General features: G+C 35.7%; 1 protein-coding gene across 5 annotated transcripts in view; it reads left to right on the top strand.

The window, feature by feature from the left end:
* Nucleotides 1-20,312, top strand: part of KIFAP3 (kinesin associated protein 3) — a 193,886-nt gene that overhangs the window by 172,432 nt on the left and 1,142 nt on the right. The window contains exon 20 of one of the 5 annotated variants that reach the window (XR_011390314.1): nucleotides 10,303-10,384. The exons of 3 other annotated variants lie outside the window; for them this stretch is intronic. Coding sequence is in view for 1 of the 2 variants with exons in the window: in XM_008264094.4 (XP_008262316.3) it covers nucleotides 16,981-17,026 (46 nt within the window). In the remaining variant the exon portion in view is untranslated. Of the gene's footprint in view, nucleotides 1-10,302; nucleotides 10,385-16,980; nucleotides 17,050-20,312 lie in introns of all 5 variants that reach the window. One more of the 5 variants, XM_008264094.4, reaches the window with a different exon arrangement.

Below are 20,312 nucleotides of genomic sequence, written 5' to 3'. Positions count from 1 at the left end.
TTTATTTACTTATTTGAAAGGCAGAGTTACAGAGTAGGGGTAGGAGGTGGGAAGAAAGAGAATATTTTCCATCTGCTTGTCCATGCCCCAAATGGCTGCAGTGGCCAGAGCTGGGCCAGTCCAAAGCCAGAAGCATCTTACTGGTCCCCAACGTGGGTGCAGGAGCCCAGGTACTTGGGCCATATTCTGCTGCTTTCCCAGGTCCATTAGTAGGGACCTGGATGGGCAGTGGAGCAGCTGGGACTCTAACTGGCATCCATATGGCATGCCAGAACTGCAGGCAGAGGCTTTGCCTGCTACACCACAGCGCTGGTCCCATGATTTTTTTATGCAACTTAGATTTATGTAAGTATAGATTTAGTCTTACATAAATACAGATTTAGCCCAAAATTTTGGACTTGAACATCCTCACACAGTAAACAGTGCACACAGTAAACATTAATTTTTTTTTTTAATTTGGTGTTGTTCTTAAAACAAAAACAAAAAATCTTGTATCTTAAACAAGTAAAACTGCTTAAAAGACTTTGTTTTTGGAATGTGAACAGTCCAGTACATTTTTAAATGAAATTATTGGAAAGGAGTAGAAGCAATACAGGCTTGAATGCCATTTGGACTTAGTCTTTATTCAAATTACACCATTTGAAATATTATTCCCTAAGTGGTTTTGAATCTCTCTACAATCTGAGATATGTTGATCAACAATGATGGCACTTACTGAAATATGTTTATTGAGTGACACTCAGAATGTTAATTTCTGTTTACTACAGCCCTTAATTACTTCAATCTTCACAAAAGAAGACTGAGTTATTAAGAAAACTAGAGCTCGTAGCCACGAGCCTGAGTTGTCCTCCCAGTCCATAAATTGCTGTTCTGATTACCCATGTTTCTTTCTTCCCTTTTGAAGGATGGGCCCATTTATCCAAGTCCCATCAGTCTCTGGTCACTCTGGACTCCCAGCCCCCTTCCTGCCTTCTCAAGGATTTCTTTCATGTAGTCACTCCTTACCTTCTACTGGACATTCCTGGCAGCAAATATACATGACTGGGAATCTCGAGAGTTAAACTCTCTTTGGCTCCACCTTACATTCCAGCTACTGCCACTTTCCTTCACAAAGGACTGCCATTCACTTTCCCTCTTCTCCAGTTCTGTCAAAATCGCCATTCGTCTTTATTTTGCGAATCCAGTGGACCTTCTTGTCTTTAACTCTCAACTTTGTTCCACACAGTTGTTTAGGCCTAGCTGCTTCTTTCAGCTCTCAAAATACCAAATTTTGCTGATACTCCTCCTAAGCCCTTTTCCATTCTTTCCCAATGATCTTTATTGGCTCTTCTGTCACTTTGCCACCTTCAGATGCTAGTTAATTGAGGTCTTTAGCCCTGTTCTCTCTATATATCCTTTATGGGACCCTGGGTGGGGGGGTGGAATCCTCTTTTGTAACTCTGTCACCTGTAGGATATCTTGCAGGTCCCATGACTCAAAGTACCGTATGTAAGCTTATACTTTTTAGCTGAAACATCTCTGAGTACTAGACATGTCTTGCTGAATGTTTAAATTATCAAACTTAACTTTTTATTAACCACATTTAAATAGATTCCTCCCTAACCTTCCCACTTCAATAAACATCACTACCACCCACTTAGTAATTCAGACCATAAACTTTGAATCCTCCTTGATTCCTCCCTTTTCCTCATCATCATCCTCTCGCCAGTGTACAGACCACCTGCAAGTCTTGTTTTCATTTCTAGGCCATGTCTCATGGCCATGTCTCTCCATTTCCACATCCGCACTCCCATTCAGACCACCACCTGTCAGCTGAACCTGCCTGCATTCCTTTGCTTCTGCACTTGCCGGCCTTCTGTGCTCCATTTTTTTCTCCACAGCATCCTTCATAAGTCAGATCATGTAAGTCAGATAAGGTCTCTTACATGTCTTTAATGGCTTCTTGCAATCTTACAATAAAATACAGATTCCTTACCATGGTCGATAGCCTCATCTCCTCAAATGTTTTTATTTATTTACTTATTTATGTATTTATGTTCAATTATCTTCCTCCTTTGTCTCTAAAAGGGCAAGAACTCTACTTTCCTAGTCAAAGCTGTATCCACAGTACCTGGCATACACTACTAGCTTCTCAATTGATATTTGTTTAACAAATAATTTATGAAGGCAGAGCCAGTGTATTCAGACACAGTATGTCTTACTCCATTGCATGTGATGTATTTTATTTTTAATGCAAACTCTCTTTCATGATTTCTTAATTTATTTTCTACTATTTTTTAAAGATTTATTTATCTATTTGAGAGGCAAAGTTACAGACAGAGAGGGGGAGAGACAGAGAGAGGTCTTCCATCCGCTGGTCCACTCCCCAGATGGCCACAATGGCTGGAGCTGGGCTGACCCAAAGCCAGGAGCCAGGCACTTCTTTCGGGTCTCCCACATGGTTACAGGAGCCCAAGCACTTGGGCCATCTTCCACTGCCTTCCCAGGGAACAGGATGGGAAGTGGAGCAGCCAGCCACGACTCCAACTGGTGTGCACATAGGATGCCAGTGCCAAAGGTGGTAGGCTAACTCATTGCACCACAGCACCAGCTCCAGTCTTTACTACTTAAGTATCATCTTTTCAAATGAACGATGCGTAGCATTAAGTACATAATCAAGATCTATATGTATTATATATTCTGCATGTAGTATTATATAGTACTATAGTATTATATACTTATAAATTTCCCATGTGCCACATGGAAAATTTTTAATAACCTAGATAAGATGAAAAACTGCCTTTTGAATTATTATATATATGTATATGCTTATCTTCAAAATTAAGATTCAGTGAAGACTCAAAATACACTTGTATTATAATACTATCTATCTAAATAAGTATACTGAGAAACACTCTTCTGTACTGCACAGTCTGGTATGATAGAAAATTTTTTCTTTCTTTCCAAAAGAAATTCTTATAATGTCCCAATATTATAAATTACAAGTATATAAAACTTCATTAAAGGTACATCCAGTTTCATCTAGCTGAAAGAAAGCATCACAGGTTCACCATAACAAAGGAAGACAGATTATTATTACCATTAAAATTCTTATTGGTAATACCAATAGTCAGCTGGCTAGAATTGCAAAATAATGATTATCCTTCCATGATAATATGGTTGGAACATAAACTTTTTGTACAGAAAAATGAGCAGAATGTATGTTTAGAAGTCACATAATTTCAGGTGTAGTCAATCTCATTGCTGACTTGCTGTAAATCTTTCTTTTTTCATGTTTTGTTTTTCTGGAGGCATGGCTCCATCCTTAAACATCAGGGAGAATTTTCTGTTTTTAAAACTGTATTTTTACAGGATGGTGCTATAATCAGAATATTATTAATTTTTGCTGACAAGTAGTTAAGTTATATAGCAACAAATCCTACCCCATACTTAAAAATGAATGAAAGGTTTCCTTGATCTTGTTCCCTTCCTGTTACCAGGTTGTAACTTATGACCTGTTGGTAAGTGATAGATCCAAATATACCATATATGATTTGGGGGATTTTTGTTGTTACTGCTGCTCTTATTTCCAAAATATCCTTTTAAATTTTGCTTAAAGTCACTTATTTAATTTAAAATCAACTTTATAGAACATAAGGTAATCATATAATCATGATAAAGAGTTAACATTTAACTTATAATCAAGCTAAAGCATTTAACAATTTCTTTTACACTTGAAATTTCATTTATTCATAACCTTTTAGTTATCACTGGGTGAGATATAGAAAACAAGAAGAAATACTCCCTTGCTCTTTTTTTTTTTTTTTAAGATTTATTTACTTGAGAGGCAGAGTTACAGACAGAGAGAGGGAGAGACAGAGAGAGAGAGAAAAAGAGATCTTCCAGCCACTGGTTCACTCCCCAAATGGCCACACTGGCCCGAGTTGAGCTGAGCTGATCAGGGTTTCCCATGTGAGTGCAGGGGCCCAAGCACTTGGGTCATCTTCTACTGCTTTCCCAAGCAGTCAACAGGGAACTTTATAGGAAGTGGAGCAGTCAGGACTTGAACCAGTGCCCATATGGGATGATGGTGCCACAGGCAGATGCTTAACCTTCTACATCATAGTGCCAGCCCCTCTCTTTATCTTTGAGAATCTTATAAATCAGGGTTAACAAATAATTTTTTGAGATGATTTGAGGCATCCTACTTACTCTTTACCCCAACTTTCTTTTTTTTTTTAATATATTTAAGAATAATAGTATTATGAGGCTTAGAAAAGCAATTAATACTAAGAACATTGCCCAATGGTTTTTTACCTGTTTCTGCCCATTTTTGTGTTATTCCACATCTTGTATGTATATACCCATACTAGTGTGCTTGGATTTCAATTTTTTTTTTTTTTTGCACCAGAGCAATCTTATTCACATATAAATGCGTATACATGCACACACACACACACACACACACACACATATTCCCAATACATCTTAAACATTCCTGAATTGTCTTTAACTTTTAGAGGAAACAGAATTTTTCTATCTTTTTTTTTCCACATCCCTAGTAATGAACCCATCTACCTTTTTTGGAGGGCATGCCATCTGGAATGTTGTCATTCATAGTTTACTTCCGTCACAAAAACTATAGACCTTTAATATTTTCTTGCAGGAAAAAATATAATCAGATGAAGTAGGTGAATTTTCTTAGGAAAAAAGTAAATAAATACAAGTTATTTGCATTTTAAGCTAAACCATTTGATATTTGACAAGGAAACACTCTGAATTATCGATAGGCTCTTTAGTAAAACATTGTACTTTTTATTACTATCAAAAGAGAAGAGATTTCATAAAGCATTGTACTTTTCTGGTCTGATAATTCACTAGAGTTTAGTTTACTCTGTTATAACAATAAGCAGGCTGAAAGGATTAGTCCAGAGAACAGCCTGCTGTGGCTTTGTAATAGAGATATTGCCTTTTCAGAAATACATCAGTGGCCTACAAAATGTAACTTGAATAATTGTGAGGTTTGGGGAGAGCCATTCTATCAGAATTTGATGTAAATATTTATTTTTTTAACCATATTTCCCTTGAATCCCCCCTCTTTCTTTTTTTCTTCATTTAATCTTTGCAATAAGATACTTTCAGTTCACTCTACAGTCACAGGATTAATGCACCACTAACCATAATGTTCAACAAGTAAAAAGTAGAAAGACCAACTGTTCACAGGAATACAGACATTGTTTATTTTCTATGCCTCCCAACTCATGGGTGAAAGATTTACTGAGTAGAAACTGACTTTTCATGATAGATACATACAACACACTTACATATTCCCAGGGGAACTAGTGACAAAACATTCTAGTCTTCGAATTTTCCTTAACACTAACATAGTTATTAATAAATTCTTAAAACTTTTCATTGGAAGAGTTATAGATTGCAAAGAATTTGTTTAAATGCATCATGTTTTCTCATTTTTATAAATTATAAACTTCAATTTTTGGCCATTTGATAATAGAGATTATTAATAGATTAATAATAATAGAGTTAAAAAGATTAATATAATCTTATAACATATCTGTAGTGCCTCCATGAATGAGCTGGAACTCAGACCTACTTCAAAGGGACAAATGTGGCTTTCTGTGGTGGAATTTATTTCCAAATGCTACTTTGTTTTGTATTTGAGAATACTGATTTTTCTAAACTTCATATTTCTATTTTTAAAGTTAATTATGGATATATACATATAATCTATGTATATCTACATTGACCTTTAAATGAAAGTTACATATTTCTCTGGTTTCATTTCAGACTAGAGAAGCACAATCAACAAATGCTTTCTTGTGCCCTTGATTAAAGATCTTGGTGTTTTTAATACAATCTCACAGGAACATAATACAAGATTTTGTGAATATCTCTTGTAGATATCAAGTCAGCACTCCATGTCATGTTATATAAAATATTTGTGTATATATTTTGTTTTGTTTAGCTTTAGAAAAAATTATATCTAAAGTTGATACATCCCACTTTTTCAGAAACTGTTTCTATTCAGGTTTTTCCTCCCACAACCAAAATACCTTCATATTGGCCTATCAGAAATTAAAAAGCAAAGTAGTCTTAGAAAGAAGTCCAAATTTTTGTGGGCAATCTCAAGTGGCTAATTTAGAGCCCTTCAAAAGTGAAAGGATGACATAAGGCTTCTGTGAACACAGTAAAGCAAGTAAATTTTTAAACTACATCTTTCCAAAGTGATGCAGGAAACCCCATAAAGCTGTATTTACATGGATGTTCAAACTTCATGCTGAGATCTCTTTTGAGGTGATAAATAAATAAGAATTCCTAAAAGCTTTCTTAGAAAAGATTTTTGGGTTTCAAGGCCTTTACAAATATGGAGCTGATTAGCTTATTCCATTCTCTGTATACAGAATGGAGAAAAAAGGAACTATTGTAATTTCTTATAGTTGCATCTTGCCTTTTTTTACCTCAAAATCTGAGGTAAGGGGAGGTGCTCTTTGCTATCAGCAAGTAGGAATCGAAGTTACGTTAAATTGAGTCAATTTGTTCCTTGCCCTGCACTCTTGAAATAATGTGGATACACCTAGAAGCTGGTTTGGAATACTGCCCAAACCCAGATGATCCCAGAAATGTATGGTGCATTCCCATCTCCCTGAGGAATTCTCATAATTGCCCGGATTTGCTTGTAAGTCCCAGATTGTCAGATTGGCACAACCCCAAGACGCGAACATCACAGAATGAAAATTTCCTACCCCAAAAGTTTTCATGACCTGTGCACTTTTCTAAGAAAGCCAACACTAGCAGTAAACCTGAGTACAGGAATGTGTGCAATGTGGAAGTGGTCATTTGCATGAGATAACTAAAAACTTTACCTTTGGTTTACTTCTTTAAAAATAAGCTCACTGAATACAAAATAAGATGAAAAAGAATTTAAGAGATGCTCCTAGTGTTTCATGCCTAAAGAAGTTGTATCATTTACGTCAAGCATGACATAGGGTCTGAAAGGTTTTGATTGAAAAACCTTATTTGTATAAGCAGTCCAGTCTCACTATGGTAAAAGCAAGGTATGATTGGCTATGGCATAATTTTAGTGCAACAGCAATTAGAATGCCAATGTGCAGGCATAAATCTCTATGAATTATGTAAGAGTCTTGTAAAGACAAACAGAAAGCATGTGCAAGAAGCATGCCAAGTATGATAGAGTATCTCTTACATGCCTAGATTGCATGGCAGAAGCCAGAATTTCCTAAGCATTTTTAGGGAAGGCTACATGATATTCATGTCATAACAATAACAAAACTAAATATATACTTATAAGAGTGTATTCTTATAATATGAGTCTTGAAAATACAACCTCAGGGTGTAGACATGTTAAAAGGGATAGCCATTGTTTACAGAAAAAGAAATCATGACAAAGAAAGTTAGATGCAGACTGTAACAAATTCTATCAGTAGAGACAGAAATCTCATCCAGATATTCTACCTTTGAGGTCATTGCACCCCCACTAACTTTAATAAAATTCATGAGTTGTTGGTTGATAAGTTTGTTCTTGAGTTTTGCTGAATTTAATAAGTTTAATTGCCAATCCTTAAATTAAGGAGGGAAATGTCAAAAGAAGTATATTATTTCCTAATACTACTTGGAAAATAATTTTAATTTAAAATTGACAGGGTACAAGTTGTCAGAATCCTATACTTTACATTCCAGCCTACACTGAATTTGCTTGGTATCAACCCAAGTGTCTGCCCAGAGTGTTTAGTCCATTCTTGGAAGATAAAGCAGCAATATATTATTTCATCAACAGAAGACTTGTAATACAACAATCTATAATTAGCTAACCTAAGCAGAAAAATGAATTTATATTTTTAATATATCCATAATGTAATATTTAAATGTATTCTTCAGGACCACAAAAGCTTATGAGATAGATGCAGATTTACTTTAGTGCCTGTTTTAGTGCATTTAGCAATGCCAGTATGCTTTTATAGTATTCTGAGATCCTAAATGTTTTAGAGGACACTGAGTAACTGAAATACTTGTCTGACTTGCATTCATTACTGAAATTACTGAATTATTGGTTGAAAAGTTTCAAATAACACTTTCCAATATGTATATTTTCAATTCTAAAGTTGTCTAGAATCATATTTTCAAACTTTCATGCTTAGCTATTATGAAGCATGCATTTTTAAGGTATAAATATAATTTCTGGGGTGATTATTTGGCTCAGCAGTTAAGTCATTGCTTGGGACACTGGTATCCCATATTGGAGTGCCTGGTTCAAGTCCTGGCTCCTCCACTTCCAATCCAGTTTCCTTTTAATGCCTTCCTTCAGAAGCAGCAGACTGATGGCTCAAATACTTGGGTCTCTGCCACCCATGTGGGAGACCTGGCTTGAGTTTCTGGCTCCTGGTTGTTGCAGGCATTTGGCAAGTGGACCAGTGGATGGAAGATCCCTGTCATTTCTCTCTCTTGCTTTCTTCACTCACTGTCACGCTATCTCTCTACCCCCTTTCAAATGAAATGAAAATAAAATTAAGCATATATATTTTCTATTAAGCAGATTTATGCCCTGAATTTTAGAAAAATACACTTAGATAACAAAAAAAATTTATGTATTAACCATTTGATTTTTATGAACAAAACATAGTTTGTCTGTTATGTAACCCAAAAAAATGTTGAAACAACTAGTCAGAAATAAATTTGAAGCTTTAAGCATCCTTTGGTAAAATTTTCATCAAAAAAAATTTTTAAGGACATACATTTGTCTACCTCTTGTGTAAGGTAGTGAGAGAAAGTGGAAAGTTTCCAAACTACAACAGAATATTCCCCAAATATTTAAGGGCATTGGAGACGTGATCTTTTTAAAGGAATCTAACATTACAATCTTTCTTTAAGAGAGAATGGCATTATTTCAATGGAGGTAGTATGCATATCAGTTGATCATGCTGTCTCTGATTTTGCTCATTTGTCAGATTTCAGTCTGTTCCACAAAGACAGAGAGTTGATAGAGCCCATTTTGTATAGTAAGTACTCAGGACAGTGTTGGATTCCATTCCATTTCTTAAACTTGTTATTTCGGTAGTGTATTATAACTTCAAGATTCTGGTTGGTGCTTAAATTACAGTAACTAAAGGTCATTATTCATATTTTAACCAGTTAGTCCAGCTCAAGAATTTTTAGTACTAGCATTAACTTTTGAATTATGTTTGAGGTCTTAGACTTTACAGCATGTTTAGTTTCTTTTCATTTCTTATTAGTATTTTTCAGTACTTAATAGTCTCCTGCCCCCACCTCCAACAAGAACTCGCCTCTCTGTTCAACATCAGAAACATTTTCCTTTTTGGCATGTGCTTTCGAGTTCCCCAAGCAGTATAAGCAAATTGGAAAGTTCAGCTGTCATTCTTGGAAGGTCATAGATCACACTAGCAGCCTGAGTAATCCAAGAGGTTTTAAGTATCATAGCATTTAGTTTAAAGTGAAATTTGCTCTGACAGGGCTGGCAGACCAATAGGAAAAAGAAATATTTGTGCTTGGAGAAGTGCATATGTAGAGACCAAGAGTATAACTGATGGCTGGAAGTGATTTCAGTCTAAAAAAACAAATCATTAAGAGAGTGCATAGGGGTAAAATACACAGTTCATATTTTAAAGAGTCTCAAAATGAACCAGCAACTAAGGTTAGCATTACATAGTAATTAGTTGTGGTGTTCAGGCTTTAACTCACTCAGTACCAGACAGTATGGTTAAACGATCACTGAGAAAATATTGCTACTTAAGATATGCTCTGCCTTAAGCCTACAGCAGTAATTTTTGTACCTTAAAAAACCAAGGTATTATGACAGATTATATAAATGTTGAACCAGTAACAGACAAACAGTTATTTAAAAGAGGTGCTAATGACTCAGTTTATTGACCCAGGGGTTATTTAAGCCACTCAGTAAGTTCCCTGAACATTTGGTGGTGTGAAATGAAGCATTGCTTGATACTACAGAACTGCCAGTTTTAAAATGTTCTTATACTTAATTGAAGAAATGTAAGTTAAAGATGACGAGATGGTATGCCTTCATTAAGCATTGCCATAAAAAGCCTGATATCATTATAGGTTTGAGTAAGTATTCACTTCAGCTTGATAATCACATCTGACAAGTTCTATTAGACACCTCCTGGAGTACTATTTTGTTGTTAATAGCTACAAATAAGGAGAAATAAAAAATTTTAATTGCTTCAGTTATTTCTTTCAAATAATTTTATCTTCAAGATAGCTAGCTTTAAATCACGGGAATGCATATTTATAATTTTTTTCTTGGATGTACAGAGTAAAGAAATAAGAATAAAATGGCAAGAACTTCCAGCAATGTGGTACATAAGTTAACTTGGAAGAACCCCTTTCTATATAGGTATGTGGAGGTGGTGGGCAAAATGTAATGAAAATTTCTAACACATGAAGGACCTCATAAAGAAGATAGGGAACACCCCAAATGCCAAAGAAAAGAAAAAGAAAAAGAGCCACTAACAGGAGTATTGTAGTAGATATAGATGATATAGAACAGGAAAATGGAACTGAATTCCCTATGTAAAGCCTGTAACTTAAAGGCTCCCTTTTTTTTCCCTTAAAAGTTGAAAAGAGGACTAGGTGCCCCAAGACCCAAGGTGGTGGAGGATGGTCACCTGTGAGAGAAACCACACGCTTGTACCTTGCAAATGAATACGTTCAGAGTTCATACTGAGCAGCTAATTCAGGGGGATCCACACCAGGAAACTGCCATTGCAGTTCTCCCAGTGCAGTGAGGTGATCTCCCCAGAATTCTGAAGTGTGTTTTAATCAAGGTCAGAACCTCCCTGTAGAAATACTTCCACAGCTCAGTGCAAACTGAAATGAGGAGGTGGGGGGAGGTACTGAAATTGTATTCATAACTAAAAATTACAAAAGAAAGGGCCATCTTGTAGGAGACTCAGACACAAGAGGGAAAGTGTTAAGACACCCAAGAAATAGAATTAATGGAACAGTGTTGTTTGTTTGTTTGCTTGTTTTTCATTCATACTGTTTGTTGAACTCTCTCCTTAGTATAGGGTCAGTCTTAATGAGCGTAAAGTTAACTGAAAATAGATCTTTGTAAAAAAAAAAAAAAAAAAGAATGGGAATGGGAGTGGGAGGACGAAAAAGGGCAGGAGTATAAGCGGGAAGGAGGTAGAATGGGAAGAATCACGATGTTCCTAAATTTGTATACATGAAATCCATGAGGTTTGACTCTAAAGTGGAATAAATAAGTTAAATAAATTTTAATAGAAAACTTAATGCGACGATGACATAGTATGAGAAAAGTATCAGCTATAACATCTCATAAAAATATCATTAAGGCAGATTCTGAAGATGGGTTAAACAGATTAAGGTGGTTAAGAAGAGCAGTACAAATTGAATGAGATTAGAGTCAGTGGAATGTAATTTCTTCAACATTTGGAATAAATCAGAGGCTATTTTACATATGCCTCAGCGTTAGTACAAATTAGCTTTTATCTGAAGCATCTCAATACAGTACATTGAAAGGCTCTGTTTCCAAGCTGGTATTTTTCCCCTTATATTTGATAGGTATCCTTTAAAAATATTTTTAAATAACCTCCAGATAAGTACTTTAAATAATATGTGTGTTTTGCCCTTAATTTTTGGAAAAATACTTAGTTTTATTTTAATAAAAATATGATTTTAAGATGCTTCATCCATTTACATTACCACAATAAAAGAAATTTGTGCATTTTTGAGATTAAGAATAAAGAAAACTAAAATGGAAAATGACAGCTCAATTTGATATGTATTAGTGAAACACACTAAAAGAATGCTTAACTGTGTTCTTCGATTTCATTTTCTCAAAAATACAAAGGTTCAAGTCCAAAGCAATAAGTAATTCCTTTGAGCAATGTAAAATACATGTATACTTAAGATGTATAAATTCATAGAAACAAGATGCCATTGTTGATCAGTTCAATGAAACTTTTAGAAGCTATGCTATAATTATAGTACTTTAATATGCATGTTTAATATAGTTCTCAATGTCTAAGACAATCAGCATCTTTTAGGTCCCCACAATAACAAAATATTTTTGTATATAACTGATGGGCATTTCTATTTAGCTCTAATCAAATTATTTCACATATAGAAACAGAGAACATTGGTTATCTGAAAAAGCCTTGGAAACCACAAGTCTGTCAATGTAAGCCTTGGGTGGTACTCAGTGGTAAGACAAGGTCGCCATCTAGTGGCTGTTCTCTAAATGACAAGCATTCTGATTTCAATTTAATAATGCATCATTTTATAAGGGTTTGGTATTACTTTATAGGCACTTGATCTACATTTCTCTTCTTACTATAAGAATTTCATTAAAGCAGTGTTCTCTGCTTCCACATTAGTCCAGCTGTTCCTATCAAACATAGAGGCAAGCTTCTACAATCTTGATTTCATCTACATGGAGTACCACAGTCCCCTAGTTAATTGATGGACATATTTCATTATTAAAAGGATAAAAATTGTTTCAATCCTATTAACTGTTACCTTAAAAGCTTTCAATGAATTTTTAAATTCTTCCCCTTCATTCTGAGCTTAACCAGTCTAGAACAACTAAAGACCCATTTCAAAAGAGAAAAGATAATCTCTTTGTTGTGAAATGTAGCATATTCTGTTGTTATTTCTGCCATGTCCTTCTGTAGGCTCTCATTGCATAACATTTGGGCAGCTGTAATAGTCTCTTAAATGTTTTCCATGCTTTTGCCTCTCAACGCCCTTCCTGCCACAGTTCTCTCTCTAAACCACAGAATCAGCTCATTCTCTTAAAAACTGCTGACAGCGCTCCAGAGGCATATAGTTGTTAGCATGGCATAGGAAGAGTTTCAGTGCTTAACCTTTGCCTCTTCCAATGCCATCTCCTGCCGTTTGCTACATCACAGCCCTAAGACTTTATCCTTGAAAACCATTTGCTATTCTTAACCCCCTTCTCTGTGTTGCTCAGGTTGCTTCACTGTCAAGAATTCCCTCCTTGTTAGGAATCTTAGCTTTGACATTCAAACACTGTTTGAATGCCCACTCTCTGTCAGATTCAATGCCAGGTATATAACAATGAATAAGACAGTCCTTGACCCTCATGGTGCTTACATTACAAAGAGAAAGATAATAAAATAGAATTCAAGGAAGTAGCAGAAACATTAAAATCAAAGTATCTTCTATGAAGACTTTATCTGCCAAGATTGTTTTGTAGAAATTTGTGCACATAGTGGGGTACCACCCTCATATTATTATCAGAATATTCATTCCATATTCTCTGCCTCCAAAGCTTATATTCAGGGGCCATGTCTTTTTTTATAGAAAACTTTTATTTGATAAATATAAATTTCAAAAGTACAACTTTTGGTTTACAGCAGTTCTTCCCCCCCATAACCACCCTCCCACCCACAAACCATCCCATCTCCTACTCCCTCTCCCATCCCATTCTTCATTAACATTCATTTTTAATTATCTTTATATACAGAAGATCAACCTATACTAAGTAAAGATTTCAACAGTTTGCACCCACACAGACACACAAAGTATAAAGTACTGTTTGAAGACTAGTTTTACCGTTAATTCTCATAGTACAACACATTAAGGACAGAGGTCCTACATGGGAAGCAAGTGCACAGTGACTCCTGTTGTTGATTTAATAGTTGACACTCTTATTTATGACATCAGTGATCACCTGAGGCTCTTGTCATGAGCTGCCAAGGCTATGGAAGCCTCTTGCATTCACAAACCCTGACCTTATTTAGACAAGGCCATAGTCAAAGTGGAAGCTCTCTTCAGAGAAAAGTGCCTCCTTCTTTGATAGGGGCCGTGTCTTACTATCACTGCCTTACACCACAATGTCTTTTTGTTATATTGTCCCTAAAAACTATACTTACTTAAAACTTTTTAGTAGTGTAGGAATTCAGTAAATGTGTGTACTATATGGATGAGTGGATGGATAGGTAGATTGATGAATGTACAACAAATAACTTTTACATAAACTGAAATTTTTCATGAAAAGTGATACTTAAGCTGAAGTTACTTTGATGATCATTTGTAATCTTAGAAAAATAAATGTACTGATTTTTTCTTCTGTGTTCAGTATATTGGAGAAATTGATGAAAAGAAAGAAATGTTCCAGAAATCTATTAACAAATCATTTCATGCTGCTCTCTGATATCCTGGGAAATTTCCTCCCATGCGAGCTAGCTCATGTTAAGTCCTTTCACTTGATAATGCTAAGAATCCTAGCCTTCAGTATTTGTGAGTCACAAAGAAGGGGTAGTTAATAAGAATGACTATTCCCCATTTATAAATAAAGTAGTCATAAAGGATTTTTGTCTTAAGAAGAATTAAATCTCAAAAGATAGTACAAACTAAAGATGAAATTTAACATGATACTTGCAAGTAAAATTTGTGTACCTGTATATTCACACGTCAGCTAACTTTGTGATGATGACTTAACGTTTTATTTAAGATCAATATAGTTTTAGCCTACATTAATAGAGGGAAAACATAATATCTCATTATATTCTGCTGGCTTCTGACTACATTGTAAGTATCATGTTAATTTCAGATTCTTCATTTTAAGGTAAACACTAGAAAATCAAAGTAATTTTAGAGAGCAGATGGTAAATATTTTTGATCGTATCATAAGAATTGTGTGAGCAACAGTTATAAAACAGTCATATCAACAAGAAATTAGAAGAACTGATAAATGAATTCAGTAAAATCACAGTAAACAGAATCAACTGCAAACATCAGTAGTGGAGGTGACATTTTGGTGCTTCAGGTTCAGGTTAAGCCTCGCCATCCTCCCATTTCAGAGTTCTGGTTCAAGTCCCAGCTACTCTGCTTCCAATCCAGCTCCCTGATAATACACCTGGAAAAGCACTGGAAGAAGGCACAAGTACTTGGGTTCCTGCCACCGACATGGGAGACCAGGATGGAGTTCCTGGCTTCCTGGCTTCCCAGCCTTGGCTGTCTGGGAAGTGAGCAATAGATGGAAGATCTCTTCCTCTTTGTCCATTCCTCTGTCTCTCTGTAACGCTGACTTTCAAATAAATAAATAAGTAAACCTAAGGAAAAATCAGTAGTATTTATATATACCAGTAATGCACTTGTAGAGAAAGAAATTATAAAAACATTCCCATTCACAATGGCTTTAAAAACTAAAATACCTTGGAATAAATTTAACTGAGGAAGAGAAAAATTCTATAATGAAAAGCGTAAATCATTGATGAAATAAAGAAGACACAAAAATTGAAAGACCACTCATTTTTAGGGATTAGAAGAATTAATATTATTCAATATCTATATTACACAAATTAATTTTTGTATTGAATGCAATCTTCATCAGATGCCAGTTACATTCATCACAGAATTCATTCTTAAAATTCATAGGGAAGTACAAAAGGCCCCAAATAGAAAAAGCAGTCTTGAACAAAAAAATAAGTAAATAAAAACAAAGCTGGAAGCATTATAATGCCTGATTTCAAGACATACTGCAGGGCTATTGAAAACAACATGGCCCTGGCATTTAAGACACATAGACTAATGGAACAGATAGAAACTCCGGAAGTGAGTCATGCACCTGCAGCCAACTGATTCTCGACAGAGTTGTAAAGCCACTGGAGAAAGTGCTGTATTTTCAATACACAGGGCTGGGAAAACTCGAAATCCATATGCAGATGGTCTCCCATCCAAGTACTAACCAGGCCCAACCCTGCTCAACTTCTGTGTTCAGGGTGGTATGGCCATAGACCTTATGCAGATGGTTAAACTAAGAAATATGCCACATCCCACCTTCCTCAAAAATCAGCTCAAAATGGATCAAAGATCTAAATATAAGACCTGAAAAAAAAGCCCATGGGGAATGACACTTCAAGACATAGAAAGCTAACAGTAGACCTACCATATGACCCAGCTGGGTATATAGTCAAATGAAATGAAATGAGCCTATCAAAGAGATCTCTGCACTCCCATGTTCATTACAGCACTATTCACAACAGCCAAGATAAGGAATCAAAATACGTGTCCACTGATGGATGAATGAATAAAGAAAATGCAGTGTATATGCACAATGGAAGATGATTTAGTCATAAAAAAAGGAAGAAATCAAGGCTGGCATTGTGGCATAGCTGGTAAAAAGAAAGAAATCCTGACATTTGTGACATTTGCAGCAAAATGGATGGAACCGGAGATAATTTTATTAAGTGAAATGAACCAGACACAGACAAATACCGAATGTTCTCTCTTCTGTGTAGACATTTAATAAAGTGTCGATGTGAACTTACTAGGGATTGGTTGGATAATAGGTGCCAAGTCACAGGTAGATAGAAGTAGTAAGTTCTGATGTTCTGCAGCTCAGTGGTGTAAGTATAGTTCACAATAGCATACTGTGTAAAGAACTGGAAGAGAGTAACAGGTAGGCTGCAAGCTTAAAGGATAAGAAAATTGGGGTGCTAATTGTCTGATCTGCATACATGTGTTGAAATATGACACAGTGCCCCATAAAAATGTGCAAGTGTTACATGGCATTTAAAATAAAAAAAGAATTAGTCTTTTTGTATGTTTCTGTGAGGTAATTCCAAGACTAACTATCGAATATCAGATCAAGATAATAAAGAGCCTTCGACAGTTTGACCTATCTATAAATGGAATGAAATGCCTTGACAAAGCAGTGAGCACTCCTTTTCTGGAGATTCAGATGAGAGCCAGATAGACGTGTCAAGGATGTTATGAGCAGAAATGTATACATAATTATTTCTAAAAGTATTTCCAAGATTCTACAGGCCTATAAAAAATAATGTGTCTTCAATTTATTCTCCTCTTTTTGTAGCATCCACTAATAAATTCATTATTTGCTCTTCTTTCATATTGCTGACTTAGGAATTTAAGTAAAGAAAAATGTGTTGGCTTTATTTAATCTTAATAAAATAATGATGATACTTTTCACTTATGCAGCACTTTTCATCCAAGGATTTCAAAGTGCTTTACAAACACGCACTAATTAAGCCTCACAAGCAGCCAGAGGTAGGTGATTTTCTTCCCTTCCCACAGGAATGTCAGCTCTGGCACAGCAGTGGAATGAGAGCCTGAGGCCCGAGGTGCCTTTCCGGCTGCCATTGCCTTGGAATGCGCTGCATGTGATGCGCCACTTGCCATTTTCAGATTCCTCTTTTTGCCCCCTCTGAGTCATCTCGAGTGTAGAATTTTAGTGAATGCTCTTTAAAAATGTATCTGGAGTCTTGCAGATATAAAATTCATTCTGCTTGCTGAATGCTTAATTGGATTTTTAAACGGAGCCGTTTAAAAACAAATTGTGAGTGTGGTTTTATGTTTGTCATCGGATTCTGAGAGTAATTTTTCACTTTTAGAGAATTCCTCCTTTTCCTTCCTACATTTTCCAGAATCGTTATTCTCGGAGCATAAAGCTTAATAGTAAATTGGTTTGTTGGCCTTACCATTCCTAGTTATCTTTCGTAACAAACAATAATCCTTTTCTTTGGACTAGAATTATGTATTTTCAGAAAAAGATATCGTATTTTGGTAATTGAAAGATCCAAAATATGTTATCTATACATTAGGAATAAAAGTTAATGGACACTAAGCAACTGGTCCTGTAAAAGAAAAAAGAAATGTGGCATATGCTAATGTAGAAATACACACATAACTTTTTATGTAGGTTAGGAGTGTATGTGCATAGGAAGACACACACAAGGCCGCCCGATTGGATTAAATTCCATACGAATAGCCAACCTCACAATCTCCTTATCTGAAGCAAAGCGGCCACACAGAGCAAAAGCAGATACAGCATAGCGCAGCTTGGTTTTCTCTTGGTTCACAGAGTCCAGAGTCCGTACCAATGCCTGTGATCCCTTTTAAGGTCTTTCTGGATCAGGAAAGCACAATCACAATTTTTGCTGCTCTTTAATATTCCTGATTCCTCTCCCCTTCCACAAAAAAATATGAAATATGCAGTGAATCTGTCCGCTTCTATTTAAAGGAACGCTTAGGATCAGGCTCTCTGAATTTTGGACAATACTTAGCATTAGCAAGACTACTTCATAAAGTGTCCACATTTTCCAGAGGACTGTCTGTCTCTAGAGTTTGTTATCAGGGAAAGCACAATTTTCCCACTATTTTACAAAGAATCAAGGAAGAGCCACTAAAGAATCTAACTACTGTTTCAGCGTGAATTTAATTAAAAGGATATTAATTAGATATAGTAATCTTTCATAATACAAAAGGACCCGGGGCTTATGTCATCGTACCCTCCAAATTGGTCACTATGTTTTTTAAGTATTCTTTAAACAGCAAGTTCATCTGTAATACGTGATGGTTAATTCCACAAAAGTTAATTTAAAGAGCTCAGTGTCCAATTTTCTCCCTTAAAATTTTCCCAAATGATGTATATGAAAGTCCAAAGAATTAAATGATATCCCACTGCACAGCGTAATACAGATGTCTCTGGGTGAGCTATTGACTATATGAGTACAACTTTACCACATAGTCTAAAACTGTCATGTTCAAGACCTCAGACCTGCAGCTTCAAGAGTTTTCTTAACTTTCATCAACTTAGAGTTGCAGAATCTTAACAATAGTGTGACTGATTTAATTTGAAAAGAGAGAGGGGGGAAGCAGATTATTTGTTAATTTACAATAAAGACCAACATTTGGCAGATTGGGTAATGTCTAAGCTTAGAATTGTTGGCAAACCATATGGGAAAACAGTGTTCAGAAAGAAGTTCCCATTAGTTATAGAAATGAGAGGGGGGGAGAGAGAGATGAAATTTGAGCATAAAATGACCTCAGACTCTGAGATCCTGCTAATTCTCTGTCACTCAGAACAGACTTGCCAACAAGGTCAGATATTCCTGACCTGTGACAGGGCAGCCACATCACCAACGAAGGTGTAGCTTGTGTTGCCCCTACCAACACTGCAGCCAAGAAGCTTCTTGTTCTGTGCCAGCATGGCTGACGATCCCGTCTGAGGATCACGTTTAGATGGAGTTACACTGACAATGCTGGAAGGGCCTCTGTGACACCTTCTATTCTAAAGATGCTTTTGCGTATTTCTTCACTGACCCACTTCATGCCTCTTGTTTCCAAATCCTTGAAAGAGATCTCCCTATAGCCTCTAGTTGGAGAAAAAAGGGCAAAATTCACTTGAGTTTAACCCAAGTTGAACTCCTGTTTGGACTCAGAGTAGGTGCTAAAAAATGTGAGCAGTGGCTGAAGGCAGTTAATGGGTAGAAAGACGCAGGAAGAACACATTGAGATCCACAAGCTGTATAATCAACCTGTATGTAAATCAGAGTTGTTGGGATGCTTGAGTATTTTTCAGCCTTAGTGCATCAGGAGAAAAGTTCACAACATCCAACTTTTCCTCTACTTATAAAGTGATATGAGTGTATATTATCAATGAATAGTTCATTGACGCCACTAATTACTGAAACATCTTTTTAACTACCTCTGGAATAATATTTCCCTTCATCACAAATTTAATCTCTCTTTCTACAGGGCTAAAGTAGGAAGAAATGCTTGTATTGCAGCACTTTAAAAAAAAAAGCAGACTTAAAAATTTCAGCCAACTGAAAAAGTATAGACACAGAGATTTTGCTATAGAAGGAGCTCAAAAATTGATTTGGTCATGATCATTCACTACAAATGCTGGCCTAAAACTCACTTTACAGAAATTCTAGTCCCCTGAGAAGTAGATCCACATGAACAATATGCCCTATATGTATTTTGATTCTTTACTCTTTTGTCCTAAATACACACACACACACACACACACACACACAAACTCCATAAAATATTAATAGTTACTTTTTTCTATATGTGTCAATTTCACCATGAGTGTGAGAGAAAGTTATTGCCCAAGTAATTTTTTAAAAATCTATTGAGATTTTCTTCTAGTAAAAAGTATATTTCCATCTACTTATCTAGCATAATTTCAAATAGTATCAATCCTTTGAATATATTTATTTTTTTCGGAGCTTACATTTCTGCTTTATAAGTGGTTTCCTTTGACCGGAAATCAAGCTCACTGGCATTCGCTGCATGAGCTATGCATGAGCATGTCACAGCTGTCATATTTGCCTGGCAAAATTAATTACTTGATTGTTTTTCTAAATGCTGGATAATTTCTTGATCCTTCAGAAGTGCTTTGGAGAATAAATTTCCTTCTAATTGAATTATTAACAGACCAAAGAATAATTTTTGTAATAATCATAAAGCATATCTATGCTTCAAGCTCTCCTTCCAACTGTAACTTATCATCAGGCTTCAAT

The sequence above is a fragment of the Oryctolagus cuniculus genome, chromosome 7 (assembly GCF_964237555.1).
Source record: "Oryctolagus cuniculus chromosome 7, mOryCun1.1, whole genome shotgun sequence".
NCBI lineage: Eukaryota > Metazoa > Chordata > Mammalia > Lagomorpha > Leporidae > Oryctolagus > Oryctolagus cuniculus.
The sequence above is the reverse complement of the archived record's forward strand: the minus strand, read 5'-3'. Positions and strand labels throughout refer to the sequence as shown.